The sequence below is a fragment of the Anomalospiza imberbis genome, chromosome 1 (assembly GCF_031753505.1).
Source record: "Anomalospiza imberbis isolate Cuckoo-Finch-1a 21T00152 chromosome 1, ASM3175350v1, whole genome shotgun sequence".
In the NCBI taxonomy this organism is placed as follows: domain Eukaryota; kingdom Metazoa; phylum Chordata; class Aves; order Passeriformes; family Viduidae; genus Anomalospiza; species Anomalospiza imberbis.
Genome location: NC_089681.1, coordinates 30676153 through 30699391, shown reverse-complemented (window position 1 = coordinate 30699391; position 23239 = coordinate 30676153). Strand labels below are relative to the sequence as shown.

Here is a 23239-nt window from a genome sequence, read left to right as displayed (position 1 = left end):
TCCCTTCCACTAAAACATGGAAATATATTACATAACTCTAAAGTATGTGTGGCTTTTTTTCAAGGTGTTATTACATATGACAAAATGGAATGCCTTTTCTTTTTTACTGTTGTGTATAAGGAGATACGAAGGACTGCACAACTTCTTTTTATCAAAATCTTTGTGGTGTCTATATATTTCCACACTGATGAATTCATGTGTTGATTTTCATAGAAATACTCCAGGTGTATTTCAACAGAACTGAAAAAAATCTTCCTTAGAAATTTCCTTTCCTACCAAGCAAATACATAAAGAGGTTTTCATCTGCATGGATGAACAGATATATTTTCATGATTACTTCATTAAGTGCACACTTTTATTTATCTCATTTATTAAGAATGTTATGTTCTGTGGCAGATGTTTCAGGGTATGACACATGGGCCTGGAATCTCAGTGTGGGATACCTTTGGTGAAACTCACTTATGAAATATCCAGACTTACAGTTAGTTGATAAGCTTTCCTCTTGTTTTTATAAAGTGGCATTAGTTCAAGATGAGATAGATTTAGGAAGTACAAGATTTGAAATCCAGGGTAAGAAACAGGAAATTAGTGTTTGTGTTACTCAGCTATAATAGGTGTAGCTGTAAATCAAATAATTTTATCCTGGAAGCTTCAAAACCTAAAATGATCATCTGTTGGTCTCCCCTTATTTCATTGAGCCCATTAAGTAACAATAATTGAAGCTAGAATCACTAAAGATTCTAGTGAAATAAATGTGTTATAGATACAAATAATGATTATCAAATAGTGTTTTTCTATTATTAACCATTAGGAGATATACATATTGTGCTGTTTTTCATTATTTGCTTTCCAGTTATGATTTCCAACTGATTTCCACAGAATCTCAAGTCTTCTAGATATATTTGCTGACAACCCTATACTGTTAGAGTGTTTTAATTAAAAAACATCAAAAAAACAGATTATAGAGCTCAAATACTGTCATGACTGATCTGAAATTCCAACCTACTTCTCCTATCAGAAGTCTCAGCAACACACCTGATATCTGAAAAACAGTGCAATGTGGGCAATATGGGATTTTCGTTTTGTTTAGAATGTGTAAAATTATTTTGTTTAAACTTGTAATTTGCAAGACATACAAAACTGTTGGAGAGAGGTCCACCTCCTAATTCACTAGTCTAAAGGAACAGACATGAGAAAGCAGTGCAAGTGCAAGTGTCAAGCACTTCCTAAGAGAGACCGAATCCAAGGGTGGGTGGTGCTAATCTAGGCACGTTTGCAGAAGTGGTATAGTAATTGTGATATAGAAAATAATCTAAAGAACATTAATAGACTAAGAGCCATTACCCTTTTTTTGGAAAATATTAGGTTTGTTACATAATGATAAGCTATGGCAGAGAGAGAGTATCACCACATTGATTAATTTTTTAAGGCAAGCTAGAATTAGAAGGGTCTTTGAATAAAGCCTTTGAAAAAAAGGATCTCTGAAAATGAGTTAATATGGTTCGATCAAAACAGCAGTATATAATTTCATGGATATTGTGAAAAGTATGAGCATCCTTAATATAGTCACTTTTATTAAAAAAAATTTAAATCGAATCCCCTTCATGTGATTGGAAAGACACTTGAGAATGGGCAAAAAAACCCCCTCTTTTTTAAGGTTAAACCTTTGCTTAGCAAGGAGAAAGGGAAAGCTTTCCCCAGAAAGTTGGTCATAGCTTTTTTAATGCAAATAGTGAACTACAAAAGACGGCATCTTCCTGCAACATAAATTTTACTCCACATATTCTGGGGCAAGATATCTGACTAAAGCAGCCCAAGGGCAAAGATATCCTCATTGTCCCCAGGAGCCAAACAATCTGTTAAAGGAATGAAATCCACCTGACTTTCAACCATTTTCAGTTTGGGAGGTAATACACATGAAACTTCTTGAGGCCTAAATATTGAAGCATAAAACCATAAATATGGGTGGAATGATAGAATTATTGATGTCTGGCCCAGGTCAGGAGACAGGTCCAAGTTCCTAACTTGCTTCCAAGACAGTGATCTGGCTTTGGGTATAAGTTAGTGTTTCTGGAAACTAAGTGTTAGGGGTATGGCAGCTTCTCTAAAAGCTGGCACAAACACAGACGCTATCATTTTTCTGTGGCATTGAAGGCACATCCCATCATATTTTTCTAGACTCTACAATAAAAAATGGAATTTCTGGTTTTGTTTACTTGCATTTGTAGGCTGTGTTAAATATTACATTCTTTTCTGCTGTCCATGTCTAATTTAATCAATATTACAAGTGCTCCCATGTGGTAGGCGGAACAGTGGCAATAAAGTGAAATTTCCACAGCTTTTACCCATTGAAATTCTCAGAGGGCACGATTCTTATAAACTTCACTTTGCTTCCTCTGTAATAGATTTAATAGCTCCATTCAGGAGGAAAGTCTGATGTGCTTTCTCATTTTCAAAATGTAGATAGCAAACCGAGCTTTATTCTATTTCCATCTCTTGAAGAACTTTGAAATTTTAATATTCTTTTACCATGAATGTTGAGAAATGTACTTGTCTCCAGAATTGCACAAATGTCCTAGAGTGACTGTGCATTTAAAATGTAGGGAGTTAACTGAGGCAAATTCAAGACATTCCCAAAAAGTTTTTGAAACTGGTGTGATTTAGGTCAGTTTAAGGCTGTTTGGAATATCTTATTCTACACATAGGAATTGGTATTGTCCACTTTGAATGAACCGACTACAGTGGCTCTGTGCCATTGGGCATCCTTTTCATTTCAGAGCTTTCCTGACAGCCATTTAAACCATCTTTTAGGCATCTGTGTGCTGCTGAAAACAACTTTATCAAAGCCCAAGATCTGGTCTTTAGTCCCAGAGTTCATTATAATAGTTTAGAACTTGTGTTGTGTGCTTCTTGTTATTTTGGCGTCTTCTGTTACAAAGAATTACTGTATTGTCTTCTTCCTTGTACAATGCATCATTTGGGCTCAGCAGTCACTAGCAGAGTTCTGCTTCATTCTTCATGTCTGATTATTCGTCGTATTAGATTCTCCCCTAACAAAGTCGTGAAGCACTGTAATCGAAAGAGATAGTGGAAAATTCACACTTCTTGGAAGATGTAGCACCAGTTCTAGCCTTTATTTATATGAAATTAACATTTCTGTTGCTATTGTGCTCTTTCGGTGAGAAATAAACAAACAGTAGGAGGAATATTAAATAAGGGGTTTAGGAAAATTAGGTTATATGAAGAAACAATAAAAAAAGATTCAACACAATTCAAATGAAACAGCAGGGTTTAAATGATCCTGTACATCTATGAAGCTGTATATGCAGATTTGCTGTTACTTGGTAGGCCAACTGTTTTCATTTTATGTACCATAAAATTATTGTAACTGCATTTCTGCTTAAGCAAGGGTGGGGACTCTTTAAAATGGAACAGGCTGTGTACTGTTTTCTTAATCATAGGAGCCTAGAATAATTATCAAACAATGTTTTCCACAGAGTTGATCTATAATTCATCTGAGGGAGAAAACATCTTCCCAATAAAAGATTTTTTTGTCCTCAATTGTTCAAAGGTTTCTTTTTTTTTATTATCATTAACCCAATTATCAAATTTCACAACTTCATTTCTCAGCTTTTTTTCTTCATATCCTTGTAGCTGGAGGGGAAAAACATAGGTGGAGACATTCAGTAAAAGGGTTTTTACAAGGCTTACAGTTATTCTAAGTTACAGCCAAGGGAATTTAATTGGGAGAATGTTTTTGGAGGGTTACTTTTATTTTTTGATGGTTTGTAGTATTTTTAATTCCATAATTCAACAGTCAGAAGAATGCATTAAAATTCCTGATATTTATAAAGAAGTCAAATTTGAATTATCGGTGAATTGATTACCTGGATTGTGGCTCAACCAGAGCCCATCTGCTGCCACACCACTGGCTGCAGCCCATAGTTTCAGAATACATGACACAAAATAAATATTGCTCTATCAGGTCTGCTGTGCTCACTGCAATTTAACACCATTTCTTCATTCCATAGGTTGCTGTTTACAAGTGGAAGTAAGAGAATTACTTCAAAAGTGAATGTACTAAATGTGGTCTTTTAGTGTAGTTTACATATGGTTTTGCTTTATTTAAGTAACCCCACCCTTGTACTCTGGATAATTGTGAGTTGATTAGAACATATTTGGGGTTGAGTTTTAGGCTTTCTATTTGCTTAGGCCTTATACAATTGCAGTAGTGTTTTTAAAATTTTTTCTTCTTCTTTTTTCCCCCAGAACTCTGACATTATTTTATTGAACTTTGTTATCAAGTGAAAGTTCACGTTCTTGCATAACTCATAAGCTGATGTTGTGAGTATAGCCCCTATCATGAGACTTTCCATAAAGGTTCCAAAAGTTGACCACTTTTCATACCCTCCTGAAACAAGACATTTCTTTCCTGTTGCCAGCAGTAATGCACACCTATAACTTAGCCCACAGAAGCACCCTACTTGCCTTTGGTGGCTAGGGGCTAAGCAAATGGCTTCCAGTAGCAGTCCATTTTTTGGCTATGAGGGAATGAATGACAGGAGTAAGACTGAAAACTTTTCTATTTAGAACTAAAGAACACACATGAAATATGTCTTCTCTAAAATTTGATCAGCAACAGCTTCTGGAAGAAATTCATTGAAAGCTGCTGAACCTGCATGTTGTCTTTGAAGTATTTAGCAATTTAGTTTTCACCTGTGATTTTTTTTCCCTATTAGAAACTAAGGGTTGAGTTCAAACTTAATTATGCTGAATTTATGGTAGTCTCAAGTGGTATTTCTTATATGATTTTCAATTAGTAACTTGTGAGGAGGAAGATCTAGTTGAATCAGATTCCATTTTCAGCTTGTTTCTCATAAAGGTATGGTACCTGATTTTTCAGAAAGAGCTGACATACATTCCATGTCCCAACTGGACCTTCTGATCAATCCTGTTTCTATTTTATTTGGAAATGCAGGATGTATGGGCTTGTCATAGCTCATAAAATCCTCATGAAATGGTATTTTCTTTATATTTTTAAAGTTGACTTTAAATGTATTAGGTAAATAAAGGTAAAAATTATTTTTGTTACACTGATGGCTGAATTTCCTTATTTGAGAGGTGCAAAATAGTTCTACCTAACCTCATGACACATGTAAATGATTGTACACCCTGAGAAATGTAAGTGTTCAGCTTAGTTTTGTTTCTTTTTTCATGTTGAAGTATCTAGCTCCCCTAGTTAGGAGCAAATTTAAAGTTGTGAACTTCTGATTCCTTGTGTTCTCAGTTTTTGTTGAAGTCAGCTTGTCAATTGATTCTTCTCTGTAAATATATATATATATTTCAGTAAAATATTTTCTCTTTTTGATGATGTTCAGCTTTGTAATAACTTCGTGAGATGGTCTCCAAAAGCAGCCTACAGTACTCGTATGCATAGATTTTGAAATGGGCACAAGTCATGCAATCCATTTGAGCTTAGCATCCTGCCAGACTGACATTCTCTGAAGATACAAAAACATGCATGTGATCCCTCTTAGCCCTCAGCTGAAACGTGCCTTTTGTTCGTCTGACAAATTGTATGCTGCACATGGGGGAATGAGTGAGGAATGTCACCTCATTGTCACATGCAGTTCAAAATAGATACCAACTCCAGAAAGCCTTGGATGAAGAGTGTCTTCCTGTTTCCTCCTCATTTGACAGTATAACAAGTATGTTTGTCTGTGCTGGTCTTGACTATGTTGAGTGTGCTGTGCTCACCAGATGTGGAAGCTTTCACAAAGCGTCTGGATAAATGTAAGTGACAGATTAACGACACGTTCCTGCCCAAACAGTGTTCATATGAAATTGATGATGCCCCATTTCATCTCCACAACAAATTCTGGGGAGAAAGCCCCTCTTCCTTCCCCTACCTGTGCTTTTGGGACAGAGACTGTTGCAAATAAAACAGGCAAGCAAACTCTTGAATGCAGTTTCTGCAGTGAATTGAACTGGAGCACTGTTTTTTAACCACACAATCCATTTTAAAAAGTCCCATGAGTGGCAAATGAATATGTTGTACATATTGGAGAGAAAAATAGTATCTGCCCAAGCTTCTTTGGGATACTAAAGGGAGTGTATCTCAATAAAGAGGTGTTTAGACAGAAAATTGTGGTACCTCCAGTAGTTGCTTTACCTTGCATTTTCACATGGTTATCTTTAAATGCTTGTTAGATGCAAGCATTTCATGTCTTTCATGCGTGTGGCTCAAAAATGTCCCCAGATTAGCAAATCTGACTCTCTGTCAGCAACATAAAGATGGGACTGTGCCTAAAAGCCACTTGTTTAATTTTCACAGATTCTTTTTTTGTTAAAAAAAGATTAATAGAAGATCTAAAAACCAAACTCAAGCTCTTTTACCCATATCTAAAAAAGAGCTCAATATTCTATGCTCAGATGCTATATGAGACTAAAAATAGAAGTCTTTAAAGATGCATGGATTAAGTATACAGTAAGCAGCAGAATTTCTTTTATTTTTTTATGAAGGTGCCTAAATTAATCTTGCTCTTATAATAAGAAACTTCATAGGGTTTTATTTCTCCTGGTTTTGGAAGTTGTGTGCTGCTTGCTTCACATCATGTTCCACTTTTCAAGTGAAATACTGCTATAAACGAGTGGCTATTATAATCCCCAGACCTCAAAGCCCAGCACACATGGCTTTGTGAACACATGATTTGAAATGAGTGGAACTTTCTCAATATATTTGTAGGTTGGTGTGTATGGAGGGTATGTTTTATGAGGACTATAAAATCTGCTTAAAGACCAGGTGTTGACCATCTATTTTGCATTGGTAAAAATCCTCTGAGCCTAATGTGTGGTGTTTTTCTAATTCCTCTGAGACTGTGGAGATTCTCAAAACTGCTCAGCTTTCAGCCCATGGGTGCTAAGATTAACACTGAGCACTTAAGGAAGTCAAATGTCATGTGTTCACCTAAGCCCATTTTTCTGTAGTACGACATCTGAAGATTTCAACTTCTGTGAATACTTTTACTCAACCAAAGAAAATCCATGTCAATGCTTTAAAAATTCCATATATTTTTTTTTTCTATTTTTCATCTTAGTGATAACTGTGATTTATGCTGAGGGGATCAAAACATCTTGTTTCAAAAAGAAAACAATAATTTTCACAAATGTAGCACATCTCCCCAGTTGCAATTGTGTCTCATCTTTCCTTGTCTCTTTCCATCATAAGAGAAGCCACAGTATTTTTTGTCATTACAACATGTATGAGTTGATTATTGCATCTGAAAACACTTTTTGCCAACTCAAAATTATTACATTTCATCAGTATTAGAACAGATATCTGCCTCGCTGTGATATTTACTAACTACAGTCACTGTGCTATTCCAAAGTTCCTAAGTTCTATTCCTAAATACTACTCCTAAATAAGCTAAGTTGGATCTAGTATAGTAAAGTAAATCAGTAAAATGTTACGTTTTTATTCACACCATCCCTGTAAACTTCAGCCTACTTAGTGCAGGACAATCCTTTAGCATAGAGTGTGAAGAGAAATAATGTGGTATGTTTAAGGCAATGAAAAACTTGCTTCCATATCGGTTTCTGCTGGAGAGTTCTTTTTTTTTTTTTTTTTTTTTTTTCTTTTCCTAAGCAGGTCACCTTACCCAGCCTTTTCATAGGAGTTCACTAACTGTGTGGCCTTCATTTTCTAAGTGCTTGATTGGAGGCTCTACAATAGTGTTAAATAAGTGCTGAACACACAAAGCTGCAAATGAAAGCAATCAGTGCTGTGCTTTGAGCATATTAAGTGCTACACAGTGCTATGTACTTTGAAAAAATTGGGTTCCATCTGTATCGAACTGGGTTCTCCAAGTTAGCTTTTTTTTAACCTCAATTTCTGTATAACTTTCCTTTCTGAAATTGCAGAATTGCCTACTCATCTCTTAGGAGATAATGAAGATAAATTCATTAATGTTTGTGCAGCAATAAGAAGTCAATAATGAAAAGAATAATTTGACTTTCAGAATAAGTTGAAGAGATGTAGTAAGTAGAACATGTGGCTTCATGTTAAACAGTAAGGAACAAAGTCCTGAATAGCTTTTCACTAAATAAGTATCAATAGTTTTGTGCAGTGAATAAGGCAAGAGGTTTTGCATAAGGTAAAGCTTGATCAAGATATTAAATATTGTGTCAGAAAGGAAGAGTATTTTTTATTAAAGTGCTTTTCTTTTGTGGTATTAATAGCTCTAAAAACATAAGGGGGGGGGTAAGATTTGCATCTACAGTCCCATAACTATTAAAACTTAAACTGGGAAAAAATAATTGACCATGTAGTACTCTACTAAAAGTCACATGAAACATCAGTGAATTTGCTACACAGACCCCCTTACTAAAGCTTGCAAGACAGCTGAGAGTAGCAGAACTTTTTTTGTCTTCTCTATGGATAAATATTGGTGAAGGGTAGTGCAATAAGCAAGAAGATGATTTATAACAACAAAAAATCAGGGATTTAATACTGGGCCATGGGGGACACCATATTTTTCTAAATTAAGTTTCTAATCTCACTGCCTAGTAATCATTGTCTTCACTTATTATTTTCTCTGTGCATTTTTTTACTTTTGGTCTCAGCTAGGTCTATTTCCTGCAGTCCTGTTTGGTGGTATAGTTTGGTGTGTGGCTGATTATAGTCCTACTCTCCTGCCTTCTATCTATTTTTCATTTGACCCTAATTTTCACCTCAGTTTCTCCTCCCTTCCCCATCTCCTGGTCTTTCATGTTCTTTTCCTCAGATCACATTCTGCTTACTTTTCTCCAGTTCTTTCTCTGACCCTGAAATCTCCCTTCCATACCAATTTTGCTCCTGCCAACCTATGAGCAAAGGGAGAACATGCTGCTCTTGCTCTCCTATAGCTGCCAGCTCCCAGTACAATGATACACAGACAAAAAATATAATAATAATAATAATAATAATAATAATAATAATTAATAATAATGGAAAAATTTGGTTTACCATTGTAAGGAAAATGTGTTGCAGTCTGGTTGTGCAGGGAAGCTGCCAGGAGAAATTGTATTTTAGAAGACCTACTTAGGTTATAGTCCCTCTTTGAGGAGGGACTATGCATTGGTTAGTACACAGAGGAACTGGGTGAAGATGTTTGTGGAAGCTCAGTGGGATGTGACTGCCTGTGCACTTTGGTAAGCTCTCAGCACTGTGGGGGGTGTGAGTGTCTTCAGTGATTACAGATTCCTAGCAGAATGTCAGCTCTTCAGTGCAGGGAGCTTTTCTGAGCATGGGTAAGTAGAATTGTTAAAAGCTATATTGCTTGGCTGAATTTGGGCAGTTTAATCCAATGTGCCACATGCCAGACATCATCCTGTCTGCTGTATTTTGGGTTCCAGATTAAAATCACTGGAACATTAAAGATTTCCAAAATGTACATATATATATATATATATATTATATATATATATATATATATATATATATATATATATATATATTTGTCCTAATCATGTTCTTAGAAGTAGATTAATCAGTTTGGCTGAAATTAAAAAATAATAATATAAAAAAACCAGATGCTATCCAACCTGCAGCAGGGATTCAGCTCAAGCACTTAAAATTTTTTGGAGCTATAAGCAAATGAAAAAGCATATGTATGGTGGGAAGTCTGGATTACACTTGCAAATGGGCCCTCCTTCTACTTTTCTAAAACAAATGTTTTCTAAAACAAATGTTTTTTAATGTCTACATTAAAAACAAATGTTAAGTTCAGGTCTTGCTCAGAAGCTTTCTCTTAGGTATTTTCAGCGGTATCAATAGAGCCACCTCACAAGGCATTTCAGGACTTTAGCTAGATTGGCACTGAAGATTTGTGCTCATTAGGCAGTTGTGAGTGAGGAGTCTATAGGCAAGGGATGTCCTCTGCTTCCAGGAAGGTAGAATTATATTGCTGACAATGAAAATTAATTTCGAGAGTGTGGGGCATCTGCTGTGTATGGTAGAAAGAACATTCAAATTAGACAAACATTTAGGAAAGGGAAGAGTAATGCAGTATGCAGAACAATGAGAATTGAAAAACTTAAGGAAAGAAGAAATGAAAGATGGAAGACATTATCCATTATGTTCCACTGGTTCAGTAAAAAGCAAAGTAGATACAAACCAAGCCCAATCATGCCCCTCTGTTGCTGTGATACAGGTAGCCTAACAACAAGACTGGGTGACCTGAAATGCTTGACTTGGCCTTGGGAGAACGCCTCAGTGTAATCGGCATTTTTGAATTCAGAAAATCTGTGTGTGCCATCTCCTCTATTTCAGTATTTGAGAGTCACGCATCATTGTGCTGAGAGCCAAGTGATACTGCTCATCTTCAGAGTATGCATCAAAGTGTCTCCAGCAAACTTGGCAGTGAACTCATATTAATCAATACTATAGTGTAATTCCTGACCTCAGAATGCAGCAAGAAAAGATCAGGTTAAGGTATCGAAGCACTGAAGTGCTGAAATTGAAAGTATCGTGCTACTGTGGAAAGGGGATAGGGATGTGTGATGTTATGGCTATGCATCCCAAGCACACTAAAATACTATAATAGTGGAACATTCCACAAAAATTCATAATACCCATGTTATTACACAAAAGGTGGTTGTGTATTTTCCAGATTGGGTCTTGAGAAAGCAAGGAAAGACAGTAACAAAAGTGGCTAAGAGACAGCAAGAAGACAGGAATATACTGCTGGTTTACTACTTTTGCTGGTTTTGATGAGCAAACTTTTATCTTTTCCTCCTGTCAGAGGAGTTTGACCATGTGTTAGTATACTACATTTTTAATATTACAGCTCCAGCTGAGCCAGGAAATACAGTTTTTGGAGAAGATATTTTTTTGAGTAATTTGCAGTGGATGTCTTGGTGAAGATTCTTACAAATCTCTCCAACATTGTGATCTGGGTTTGAGGAAAGCTAAAATAGCACCTGTGTTATCTTTCTGAAGAAAACCAAACCCAAAGGACCACTTCATATGCACATACGTTAAAGAAGCCAAACTTAAAGTAATACTTGTATGTAACAAGAGGGTTGGAAAAAAAAAATCCATTAATTGCTATAAATGTTATAAACTACTTGTCAGGTATTTGTGGAAAACAAACAAACCAACACCCCCCTCACCTCAATTCCCCAAAAAATAATTTTGTAATTATTTTAAAAATTTCAGAAAGTGTTTTTGTTCAGGAAAAATGTTATTTAGTATAAACAGAGCACCTACTTCTGTCTGTGACACATAGCATCAAGAAAGAGGAATATTTAAATGGGAGGGCTGTAGTTTGCTACCTTACAAGACATAGTACAAGAATTTATTCAGGTCAGAAAAAGTATCCTTAAAAGTGGAAATAAAGCCAAAGTGATATTAATAAAACTGAACATAGAGATTGGCTATGAGGACAAAATATATGGAGGTACCTAGAGAAGCTAAACAGGAATTGTTAAAGTATCTCAGAAATAGAAAGCCTGCAGGAGTCATTAGGTCTGCTAGACCACCAGAGAATAGTCATTCCAAAATGATCAGGAGATGGCAAAGAAAATAAATTCTTTTACTCTAGTATTCTCAAAAGACAAAGAAGAAATATATGCACTAACAGAATTCTTTACAGATAATTTCAGAGACATACTGTTAGCGAGCCAAAAAGAGGTGAATAATTCAGAAAGTCTGCAAGGTAAATAAAAAGGATTTCACAGTGTATTTCAGAGAGAAACTCCCAAACTGAGTAACTAATAAAAATACATAATTTTCTTATTTAACATTGTGGTTAAGTAATTAGTTCTTAATTAACATTGTGGTTTCTATGTAAATAAACTCCAAAGGATTTTTCTAGGAAACTGTGAATGGGAGACTCAGTCTCACCACTTATATAATATATGAAAACTCAGCTTATGTAGGAAAGAATGCAAGAAATTAGGGACAGTAGAAGTGTTTGTATATGAAGGGACATTGAGCACACAGATTGAACAACAAAATAGAAAAAGTAAAGTAAAGTGAATGATACTGTGAAAATCCAATATTTTGCTTTTTTTTGTCCACTGGCTTAAAATGAACATCCCGGACCCTGGTGAACATTATGAGGAACACCTCCTTGACTTTCTGAGCTTTAGGTCAGGCTTAGGTTCGCCTACCTAAATTCCAGTGTTTAGCAGCAGTGTCCAGGTGAAAAAATCTGCATTCCCAACACTAAACTTCATTTTAAAATCCTTCTACAATCAGGAAGGAATTAGCAATTCACCTATGTAAAGTCAGAGTTGTGCCCTTAAGTTATCTTTGTCTCCCTCCACAGAGAATAAACTTAGAGCAATGCCTGAAATTAGGCAGGGTATAGCCAGCATGTTGAATAAGAATTAACAATGAGATTTAATTTTCTTTTCTACATAACCTTGATGGAAATGTATTAGTCTTCAAGTCAGACAATGGTAGTGCTCTTCATGCTTTATGCTGATGGGGGAAACAGCATTTTCTATGAACCATAATGGCAGCCAAAAGAAAAGTAATGATCAGTTGGAAAAGTTAGACTATTCTCAATATAGTTTCATGCTTCAATGCCTTTCTAGAGATGGCCAAGTAAGAAAAGTATCCCTTTCTGCATAATAAATGATTAACTGTACATCTCCAATCACATCTGGAAAGCATTTCTGAGTTTCATTCTGAATAGCTGACATTCTCTGTTAATGGTTTTGTCAGCATATGCTTCTTTTGCTTCTTGCAAAATATTTGATAAAATATTAATGTAGAAATAAAACAACAAAAATACAAACCACAAATTTTCCTATGTTCTGATAAATCAGTATGGCTCAGCATAAGTTTACCAACAATTCTTTTCCACATTTTCACTATTATCAGAGTAAAACATTCTTCTTTTTGTGATTTGCTCTGAGACTATGGGAGGGAGACTAGAAAGCAGACAATCCCAGGCAACAAGAGAGGGAGGGAGAGCTTGCACAGCAGCTGAACTGGAAAGGACACCCCACCCCTCCAAACTTCTGGGGAGAACATTCCTTTTCCAGCAGCTGGAAATAGACTGCAGTTTAAAAAATTTTTTACAAAACCACAATAAACTAGATTAGGAAATAATGAAGTTCTGGGCAGATTAGCTGGTGATAATTAATGTTTTCTGCCTTCAGAAGCTAAGAAGTAAAACCAGGCAGTGTAGATGAGAGCTGCCTCCCTCCAGCAGCCAGAGGGGTGAGGCTGAGTGTGGCAAGTGGGGAGTACAGGCTGCTGGTTGGAGTGGGTGGATAAAGTGGGTGTAATTTGTGACACTCCTTTGGGAAGGAGCCACCATCACACTCTGTCCAGCCACCACCACACTCTGTCCAGTCACTCTGACAGCTTTGCAGTCGGCCTCCTCTGGCACAGTGATACATTTCAATAAGAAGCATTAGACTGTCATAAAAATTCAGATGATGCACCACAAAACAAAATGATGCAATTTGATAGTAACTGCCAGTTAGCACTTTTCTGGTCAATATGATGATCATCACTTAATTATAGGCTTGTTTGTGGGAAGTTCAGCCTTCTAAGAGCTCTAGTTCTGAATATAACGCAGTGATTAGAAACAGTTATTAATGGGTTGGTGCCGTTATTCACCCCGAGTCCCTAAAGGAGAAATTAGAAATCCTGTTTGAAGATGAAATATGACCGCTAGAGGATGCAGTCAAGATCCTGAATGAGTGAGGCGTCCTATTCCTCAGTCATCCTCTGCAAGGCCAGCCAGAATATAGAACAAATACGTTCTGGAATATTTGGGTGAATAAATGGCAATGCAGGAGTCAGGAAGAGTTTATCAGCAAAGTAGTATAACTAGGATAGCCCAGAAGTCAATCTACAAGCTCTACTTTTAACTTCTTTTGCATAATCTGTAGGTTTTTCTTTGTTTTCCATTGTTTCTCCTCGCCCTCCATTATCGGTTGTCTGTCCATCCCTCCAATCTACACCCTACTGTTATCCTTTACTAGTAGTTACCTTCTCATCTGGATGATTAATAAGCCATTCACTCTACTGGTTGAACCTGGGATACACCTGTGCTGAACACTTAGGGTACCTTAGATTCAGCTGCTTATTGAACTTATTCAGTAAAAAAAAAAATTATTATTTTTTAAAATCTCTCTCTCGTTTCATATTTATTTGCTTACTACTTTAGTCGATTGATTTATTTGTTCCCCATCCATCCGGCCCTCAGCCACAAACACTTGCTTAATCTTGTTTTCTCTCTCATAACCACAATTACTCACCCACAACCAGTAGATCATCCTTATTTAGGAAATTACTTGCAATTTGTAGAGGGCAAAAGGGATACCAACAACAACAACAACAAAATAATCCAGGACCAAAACAGGAACCTACAGGCTGTTAATTGATATATCAATGATGTAAAAAACCCCAAACGAACCAAAATCAACCCCTGAAAATAATATGGATTTTTAAACAGACTAGAGAACAGACTCCCAGTGCTGCTCATCAGTAGGGAAATTTTTCTGATAAAACATAGGGAAAGGTGATTGCCCTTGTGATTATCACAATGCATTTAAATTAAAGGTGAGAGGATTGTTTCAACTCATCCAGGTCTTGTTTTGCTAATAATTATTTAATTTTTAGAAGTTTATACTTTTCTGCATACCCTCCCTTGTTTATGATGTATGTATCTGTTCCTTAAATCACACCTCCATGAGTCAGCCTTTTCTAACGTATGTATGAATATTTATCTAATTTTTTTGCTGGTACCTGCTAATCAGCTTTGGCTGTGGCCTGGATTTTGCAATTGAAATCTTCACACATCTTGACTTCATTGGACTGAGGAAAATCACAATGGTCTTACTTCATAAAATCAGTACAGAATTAGACCTGTGTGTAGATTAACATACTAAAGTATATGACATAAAATATGGGATATACAATATCAACTGATTAATGTTACCTCTGACACAAGAATTTTTCATTTTTCTTTATTTCACAGTTTTAGTGCAGAATGCTGCTAACCTCATTTTTTTGTTTAATTCTACACCAGTTGTGAGGCAAAAGGTTGATAATGGCTAAATTCAAGACATCCAACATCAAAAGAAATTTTCAACATTTGGACAAAATAAAAACAGGTGTGAATAAAATATCATATTGCAATAGTAAGTGTTATTAAAGCCATTAAAGTGCATTTGAATTGGGTGCTCTATTCATTTTCAAAGCTGACATTTGTAAATGCATATAGGCAGGACTCTTGTAAATTTAAAACAGAATCTTGGAACTTAACTCTGGAATCTGTAGCACAATCGTGCTGTGTTTTGTCGATACATAATAATTTATAATTTTGTGTCATTGAGCAGGGGCCATCCCATTTTTATTTCTGCATGGTATTCATGTTGGTTGGCACACATAGTAAGAATAAAAATGTTGCTAAAAAAAGATATTTGTTGCAATCTGGCATAGGAATGTACTGGCTTTGATAGTTACATTTCCTCAAGATCTGTTCTGACAAACGGTCTTCAGGATTTTTTGTAATTTGCTAACTGCTTTTAAGTTAGAGCTGTTTTACTTCCATCTTGTCCCTTTGATATATGTCGTGACAGTGTGAGTCTCAGACAACCATTCCGTAATTTTGAAGGAAAATAGGAGAAGTTGTATTATCACTTCTGTCTATGAAATTTACTTCTGAAGTGAATGCCATACATATTTCTGAAATGAATGCCAAATGTATTTTCTAGAAGGGAGTGCCATTGAAAGCCAAGGCAGGCAATTTATACCATGCATAATAATGATATTAATTTTTATGGTGTGTATAAGTTACATTTTGATTAGTTTTTTGCATGATTAAAAATTTGCAAAGCCTTTATGGCCCCCAGGAGCCTACCTGTAATAAACAGCTCTCACCTTCCAAACCATAAAACAGGTCTGCAGTACTTGAACATTACAGCTAATTGCCTTGCTACATCAAAGGGAGCACCACAAGACTGAGAAAAAATCACAGAAGGGGGGGTGGGGAGCGAGGGGCAGTTTCACCTCTAAAGGTTATGTGTTTGTGGCTTGGTGCAGCCCTGTAAAGTTATGGCTTCAGAACTGCTGTTTGCGATTAAGTTGATGGGGAAAGTCTATCCCGCAATCTCTCCCTGCTGCTGACACAGAGTCTTTGTTCACATTCAGATTTCTCAAACTGTTGCCAGGGTCAGGCTGAGGTCAGACACCACGATGATGTATAGGAGAACATGTCTGGGAATTTCTCTCACACTTAAAACACATACCAGAAAAACAGGAGAGCACCCTGCAAAAATTGTCTGATGAGACCCAGATGATACTGTAGCTTTTCTTTTAGTACCTTCATAATTTTCTTTCTCTTTGCCTGACACACACACAATGTTTTATTAATGTGTGCCACGATAGCCCTTACAATTTTATGTCCCCTCAAGATAAGGACACTCAGTAGCACTTTGACACTTCATTTTCCAGCCCAGGGGGATTGGGCCAGTAAATCTAGTAAAAGAAGCAATGCGTCCATTCCCAAGGATGAGTCGGAAAGGGATTGCCATCGGCTCCGTGAGGCCACGGGGCCTGACACTGGATACGAGCCCGGTGTGTGCGCGCTCAGCACTAGCACAGCCCGAGCCAGGCGTGATCACAGGCGCGCAGCATCCTGAGCCGCGCTCCCGCCACCCTGACTGCGCCACCGCGCTCCCGGCTGTGCCACGGATCCCTACCATGTGTGATTAGCTATCAGCATGGGACGAGGCGGGGGCCTGCAGGGACGAGAGCGCTCACACAGCCTGAGTGGGCTTCCCATTCGCATGGAAAATTTTTTTGTAATATGCAATTATTTTTAAAAGAAGGGACCATCTTTCTCCCTGAATTGTTCCAGATAGTGGACACACATGCTTAGTCCTTACCTATTGTATTTCCATGTCAATGCAAAACACATTGATCTGTGGTCAGGATCTTTTTTTTTTTTTGGTCGGGGGGGAAAAGGCTGGTTTCCAAAATTGCAGCTGTGTTTTTCTCTTCCGATTTACAAAAGGTTTTGCAGAGAGTTGAGAATCGGATAGGTTTGCCACATCGATCTGAGGGGCTGTTTGCGTAGGCATAGGGTTTCAATGTATGGCCGGCAGTAAGGCAATAGGCAGCAATTTTTTTGTGCTCAGCTGCTACATATGACAGAGGATATTTCATTCGGCTGTCAGAATGTTATTAATAAAACATGGGGTGCGAAGAGGGCCACTATTTCCCCTTTCAATCACTATAGCATTTACAATGAAAATTTTATGCAGTGTGTAATTTTCAGTTAATGCTTGACACTTAAAATGTCGGTAGCTGCATTTTGTATGGTTCCTGAAGGGTTAATTGTATCATGTTCCCTGCATAAAAGCTCTGCTTATCAAAAGTGAATAGAAGAGTGTATGCAAATGTGTGTCTGTGACCTTTTGCCTTTCCAGGGTTAATTTATATGGTCATTAAAGATTTTATGAAATCGAGCGGCCTGGTGCTTCGAATCCCATTTTATGTTCACCTCCTAATTTATGTAATTCCTACCTGAACAGGGAAATATGATTTTTATTTTTGTATGTGTGTGTGTGCTGCAATGAAAACAGCATGCTGTGCTGTAGGGAGTTGCAAGTCTGGTTATCTGGCATTACTCAGATTGCTAAAAATTCATTAAAATGTGACATCAGCACAGTGAGAGACAAATGATCACAGGATGAAAAGGAACAGTGGGCCTTTCACGGATTAGTGCTACACAGCCCCAGCATAGAAGCTAACTGCATAAACAGATTAATCCACCAGTAGCAGCATAGCTAAGATTTACCGAATAATTAAATGGGCTTGAGTTACTGTGAAGATTTCCATGTAATCTAGCTGGTGTGAACACGTAAGTGAGGTGTGGGTAATGCTGCTTCTTCAGAAGCCGTACACCAAGTTGCATCATTTATCCTGAATGGCTCCCCCTGGAGACAAAATTTGAGACTTCTCCCGCAAAGCCAGAGGTTTATATTTAATACAGTACCTAATACCTAATACTTACTTACTGCAATTAGCGGGATACTGCTGCACTAATAGGATTTATATTTGAGATCTCCCCTTTTTTTTTTTTTTTTTGGCTCCAAGATGCATTTTTACATGTGCTTGCTTTTGTTCCAGCCTGTGGGGAGTGTATGTGTGTGTGTATGCGTGTGTGTGCATGCATGTGCATTTATTTTAACACAAATCATTTCTAGCCAAAGAATATGAAATGACAGGCTTTGAATCTGTCACACTGGGAGAAAGCAGATACTCTTGTAAAGACACAGTCAGATTTTGAAATATTGCAAATTATTTAGAATTAATATCCAACCTCTTTAAAGCACTGTTCTTTTCCTTTTCTTCCTCCCAGCCCTTCTTCTCCCCTATTTTGCCACCTTCTCTTAGTGCTGTTCTTATTACAGGACATATTTTTTAACTGCTGTTAACTGGTCACTGAGTTCCTTTCATGAGATCTTTTCTGTGTTTGTCCACAGAAGAACAAGGTGAAGACACAGAAGGGTCTGCTAAAAGTACATCAGTGGCTGTGGCTGATGATAAAGACTCAAGTGAGAGAGACAATAGTGAAGGCAAAAAATCTAGTAAAGATTCTGGTAAGATGCTAGAATTTTGTTTTCCCCCTTTTGTAACTTATGAAATGCTCTTTCATTTAAACTGTCTGGACATTCCCACTGCTATTCATTGCATGTGCATTTTGCATGTGATTTCTATCAGTAGCCTCCCATTGACCTATTTTTAATCATAACCATCTGACAGGATAGATGCGGATAAGTTGAAGAATATTACAGGACGACCAGTGAGATTATTTTTTAATCAAATCAGTTTGTGTGCTTGTAATTTTTTAAGCGCCTTTCATTAATCTTTGCTGTACTTGTGATTCCTCTGATGGCATATTAATTTTTCATAAGCATAGGATTAGGTACCACTTGAATTTTTTCTTCAATCAGGTTTTGTCCCCCTTTTAACCCAAAGAATGTGGGGTTTTTGTGTTATTATTTTTTTCTCTTGCTCACAGATTAGTTACTCCCAAGAATCTGGCCTCTTCCTGGGCATTTATTTGAGGCATTTACAAAAAAACACACAAAACCCAGTGAAAAACTTTACAGATGATTCAGCCTAAGAAAGAGGAAATATCATTGAAAACGGATTATGGGTTGGGTAATTTTGATCTCCTGGAATAGACAAAGCCCAGTAATGAAAGCTACTGTCTTTGAAAACAAAACCTCTATGTCATGACATTTACTTGTGCACAAACAAACCTAGGGCCAGCATCTGGTGTAGATACCCAAGGCTTTTTCTGTGTTTGATTTGGCAAATATGTGACTTCACCCATGCTTTTTATGTATGAGATGGAAATCTCTGGTCACAATGAATATTACATTGGCTACTTTTGCCGCACGCTATACCTAGTTACATTATGTTGGATTCACTGAAGCAGAAGAAGTGCTGAAACAGGTTGAAGCCTATTAGTTTCAGGTAGTCATATATCTTTTCCTTGTATGCTGATGACAGCAGCATACAAAGGAGGTTGTATTATCCATAAAGACATATAGTTGTAGAAAAAATAGCATTTTACATCTGATTTCCTTTACACCCAAATTCACCCATACGGCAATTTGCTCTTTACATAGTAAACATTTTTTAATTTATTTCCAAAAAAAATTATAGATGGCCCTTTCTATGACAAGTCAGTTCAGAAGACTGATTTAAAGATTAAAGCTTCCTTTAAGTTTGCTTGTTGACGGGCTAAGGTCAGTACCCATCACAGTTTACAACCTTGACTGCTCTTCAGTCAGTTTATTTTTGAGATCAAGAGACTGAGGGAAGGCTGATGATGACAAGGATGATGTTGAGCATGAAGCTGTGTTGTGGTTTAAAATATATATTCCCCTTGGCTGGCTCACTGACTTGGTCAAAACCGTCTGCAGTGCAGTAAAGCCATGCTCCCAGGCTGACACAAGTCCTTCTATGCAGTCTCCTCAGGGGCTGGCCTGGACCCTCCCCAGGAGGGGGGTGACAGCCACTTGCAGCCTGCGTTCCTACCATACGCTTCATCTAGGGGACAATATGAACCTCAGGGAATTTAGCAGCCCTTTCTTTTTTTTTTAGGCTGGTCCATTTATAGTTGTTTAAGAAAGAATATGATATTAAAGCTCCAACCAAAAAAAAAAAAAGAAAAAAAAAAAGAAAAAAGAAGCAAATGGAATCTAGAAAAAAATACTGAAGGGGAATTCTCAAAATTCCAGCAGGATTAGCCACTCATAAGGGCCAAGTTTAATTAGGACAAACCTATATCCAGATGCCTACTGGGTGCACTACAAAAAACCAGCATAATTGTTCTGCATTCCCGTGCCAGCAATTACACAAATAACTTTGCAGTAAGATTCATATAAAAACAAGGGCTGAAATACATGATTGCCTCTGTGCTTTGCAGAAAATAGTTTGTACTGTAAAATCCTGAATCTTTTAGAAACTTTTGTTTTCCTAATCTAAAATAATTCTACATATGTAACATTCCGACCATCATCTTAATTTTCACTCAGTTGACAAGTATTTCTAATGACTGCATAACTGCTTCTGTATAATTGAATGTTAATTTGGGCTTTCTCATGAATTGAGTGTTGCAAGTCTTGCCAAAGAAATCTCAGGAAAACCAATAAATTAATCACAATACTAACAAGTTAGACAGGAAAGTGGTGTGACCCTTCTTTAGCATAGAATCTATTAGACAAGAAAGGATTAACATGTATTTAGTAACAGTGTGTTTGTGTAAGCTGTTGTGCTGCGTTGCTTACCTTATCTCAAGGAGAAGAGCTTTCAAAATGCGACTTGGCAATATGCAAGTTATATTTGTTGAATATTCATTCAGAATAGAAAAGCCTACTAATGCCTCATTTATATTGTCATTTAAATCTAGTGCCACTTTAGATTAATTATAATCCAAATTACAGCTCTATGCAGTGCAAGAATTAATATGGAATTTATCCAGATTAATACATTTGCATTGAAAATGTAATATGTCTCTGCCATGGCTAAGGGGAGCACTTTTTAATAAGGTAGTAAACATGAGGAAGGATGGAAATTAACCTTCATTATTGCAATGAAAATTATCCTTTCATTCTACTCTAATTAGAAAGAATACTCTATCAGTAATTATAATTTTAGAATTATTTTGAGTCTGAATAACATCATCTGATGTGTCAGAAGTCTTAAATTATGCATTTTTTATCAAATACAAAGATTTATAAACAAGAAAATAGTGGTTTTATCATAGCTTTTCCAGATTTTTTTTTCTCACAAGTATATGTACTTTATTCACTTTCTTATTAGTCACACAAACATTTTTATTTTTATTTTGGGACCTCAAAATATATTACAAAAGTGATGACATATGAATTGCAGTGAATTGTGTCATTTTTATGTTAGCAATCCTACACAAGTTAAAGAATTCTGTTACTGACAGGCAATCATTGCCTAGTTTATTTCATGGTACTTATTTATAATTAAACTTATTTTTTTACCTAAATGTATTGAAATTGCATTATTCATCTAAAATAAGATGTGTATTTTATATTATAAAATGAATTTCCAATACTTTTCACAATTGCAAAAAAAAACAAACAAACAAACCTACAAATAATGTGGCTCAAGAATAAAAAGTTAGTATTTAAAACATGAATAACAACTGGATTTAGTCTTTTCCTACAACTGCCTGGTAAGAATGGCATGGCAGTGGAACATGTAGCTATGAAAAGAGTGCACACAGTATGCTCAAGACCATAAGATTTTCTCTTCTCTTTCCCTTCTCCTTTGATACCATTTCTAGACCATAGGTGTTTACAGCTTTTCTATCAAAGCTCCCTAAAACGGCAAATTGAACATGGAAGGCAGAGTGTTGATGTAGAGAGACAAGGAACTGAGTGGTAGTAGCTGGACCATTAGATAAAAAGTTAAACTCTGCTTTTGCCATGCTCATTGTAGCTTGGGTCTTCTCCATGTGCAGGGGCAAGTGACTCCCCTATGCCAGAGGGCAAAATCAACCACCCTTTTTGTTTTCTTTAAAGCTCACCATAAGTCCCAGACTCGGTTACATTACTATTGGCCAGATGCAGCTTCAGTCATAATAAGAAGTAACAGTGCTTGAGGTTGAATGAATCCAGAGCCAAACGACAACAAAAACAACAAAGCCTCTGTAAACTTTGACAGTTTATATAAATATCATAGTAAACATTGTAAAAGGCTGTGCTTTGTTATGCATTTATTGACCCCAGCACAGTGTTTTATAACTCCACTCTTTTATTATATTAACCGCAAAAGAAATTTAACCAAACCCCCCCCCTTGTTTTTATAGAAACAAGAACTATGTGTTTCATGATTATTATAGGCCCTTTGAAGTAATTAAGTTATTCCATCCTGTGGTGGAAGATGATGTGTAATATTAACCTTGTGTGTGCCCAGGCGCACACAGAGTGCACTTCAAGATAAATTTCCCTAGCAGTTAAATATCACTGCCAAAGCACAGTTAGATGTATTTTCACAAGTAAATTTTGAAGGAGAACTTGGTTTGTAATTTGCATAACAACCATTTGAGAACAATCTAGTCGGATGGGGGGAAGAGAAGGCAGAATTTTTAAATTTTGTTTTTTAAATTCAGTTTCCAGTATAACAATGTCCATTTACATCAACTGAGATTCTGGCCCATTTGTCATTAAAAAAGGGTATTTTAAAAGTGGCATATAGTAAGAAACAGCAGAGATGTTTTTGACAGTTGGAAATGAAAAGAGGGTAGTAATTTGAATCTGTTTTTCTAAAACCCAAGAAACAACCTTTCTCTCTTAATATAGTATGTCACTTTTTTCTTCCCATAATTCTCATAGTTAAGATACTTAAATAATATGTAAATACAGATAGGCCAGGGAGTACTTTATTAATAGTCATAAAGCAAAATGAGTAATAAAATGGTGCCTTATGTGATTCCATTACTTAAATTTTACCTTTAAGCATAGGTAGTCCTTTGGGTTGTTGGCCCAAAAGTGACTGAGCCATCTAAAAGAGGCCTTCGAGATCTGTTCCTGAGAGTGCAAAACTTCAGGGGGCTCCAAAAAGGGACTTGTTCAAATGATAAACAAATGATGATGATTTGAATATATACGATGAAAAAAGGGACTTGTTCATATGATAAACATATGATGATGAATTGATGAATATATAAATAGG

General features: G+C 36.5%; 1 protein-coding gene across 4 annotated transcripts in view; it reads left to right on the top strand.

Moving 5' to 3' along the window:
* ZFHX4 (zinc finger homeobox 4) overlaps positions 1-23239 on the top strand; it is a 149741-nt gene that overhangs the window by 105621 nt on the left and 20881 nt on the right. For all 4 annotated transcript variants that reach the window (XM_068186380.1, XM_068186358.1, XM_068186368.1 and 1 more), the window contains exon 5: positions 18499-18615. In XM_068186380.1, coding sequence (XP_068042481.1) covers positions 18499-18615 — 117 coding nt within the window. The remainder of the gene's footprint in view (positions 1-18498; positions 18616-23239) is intronic.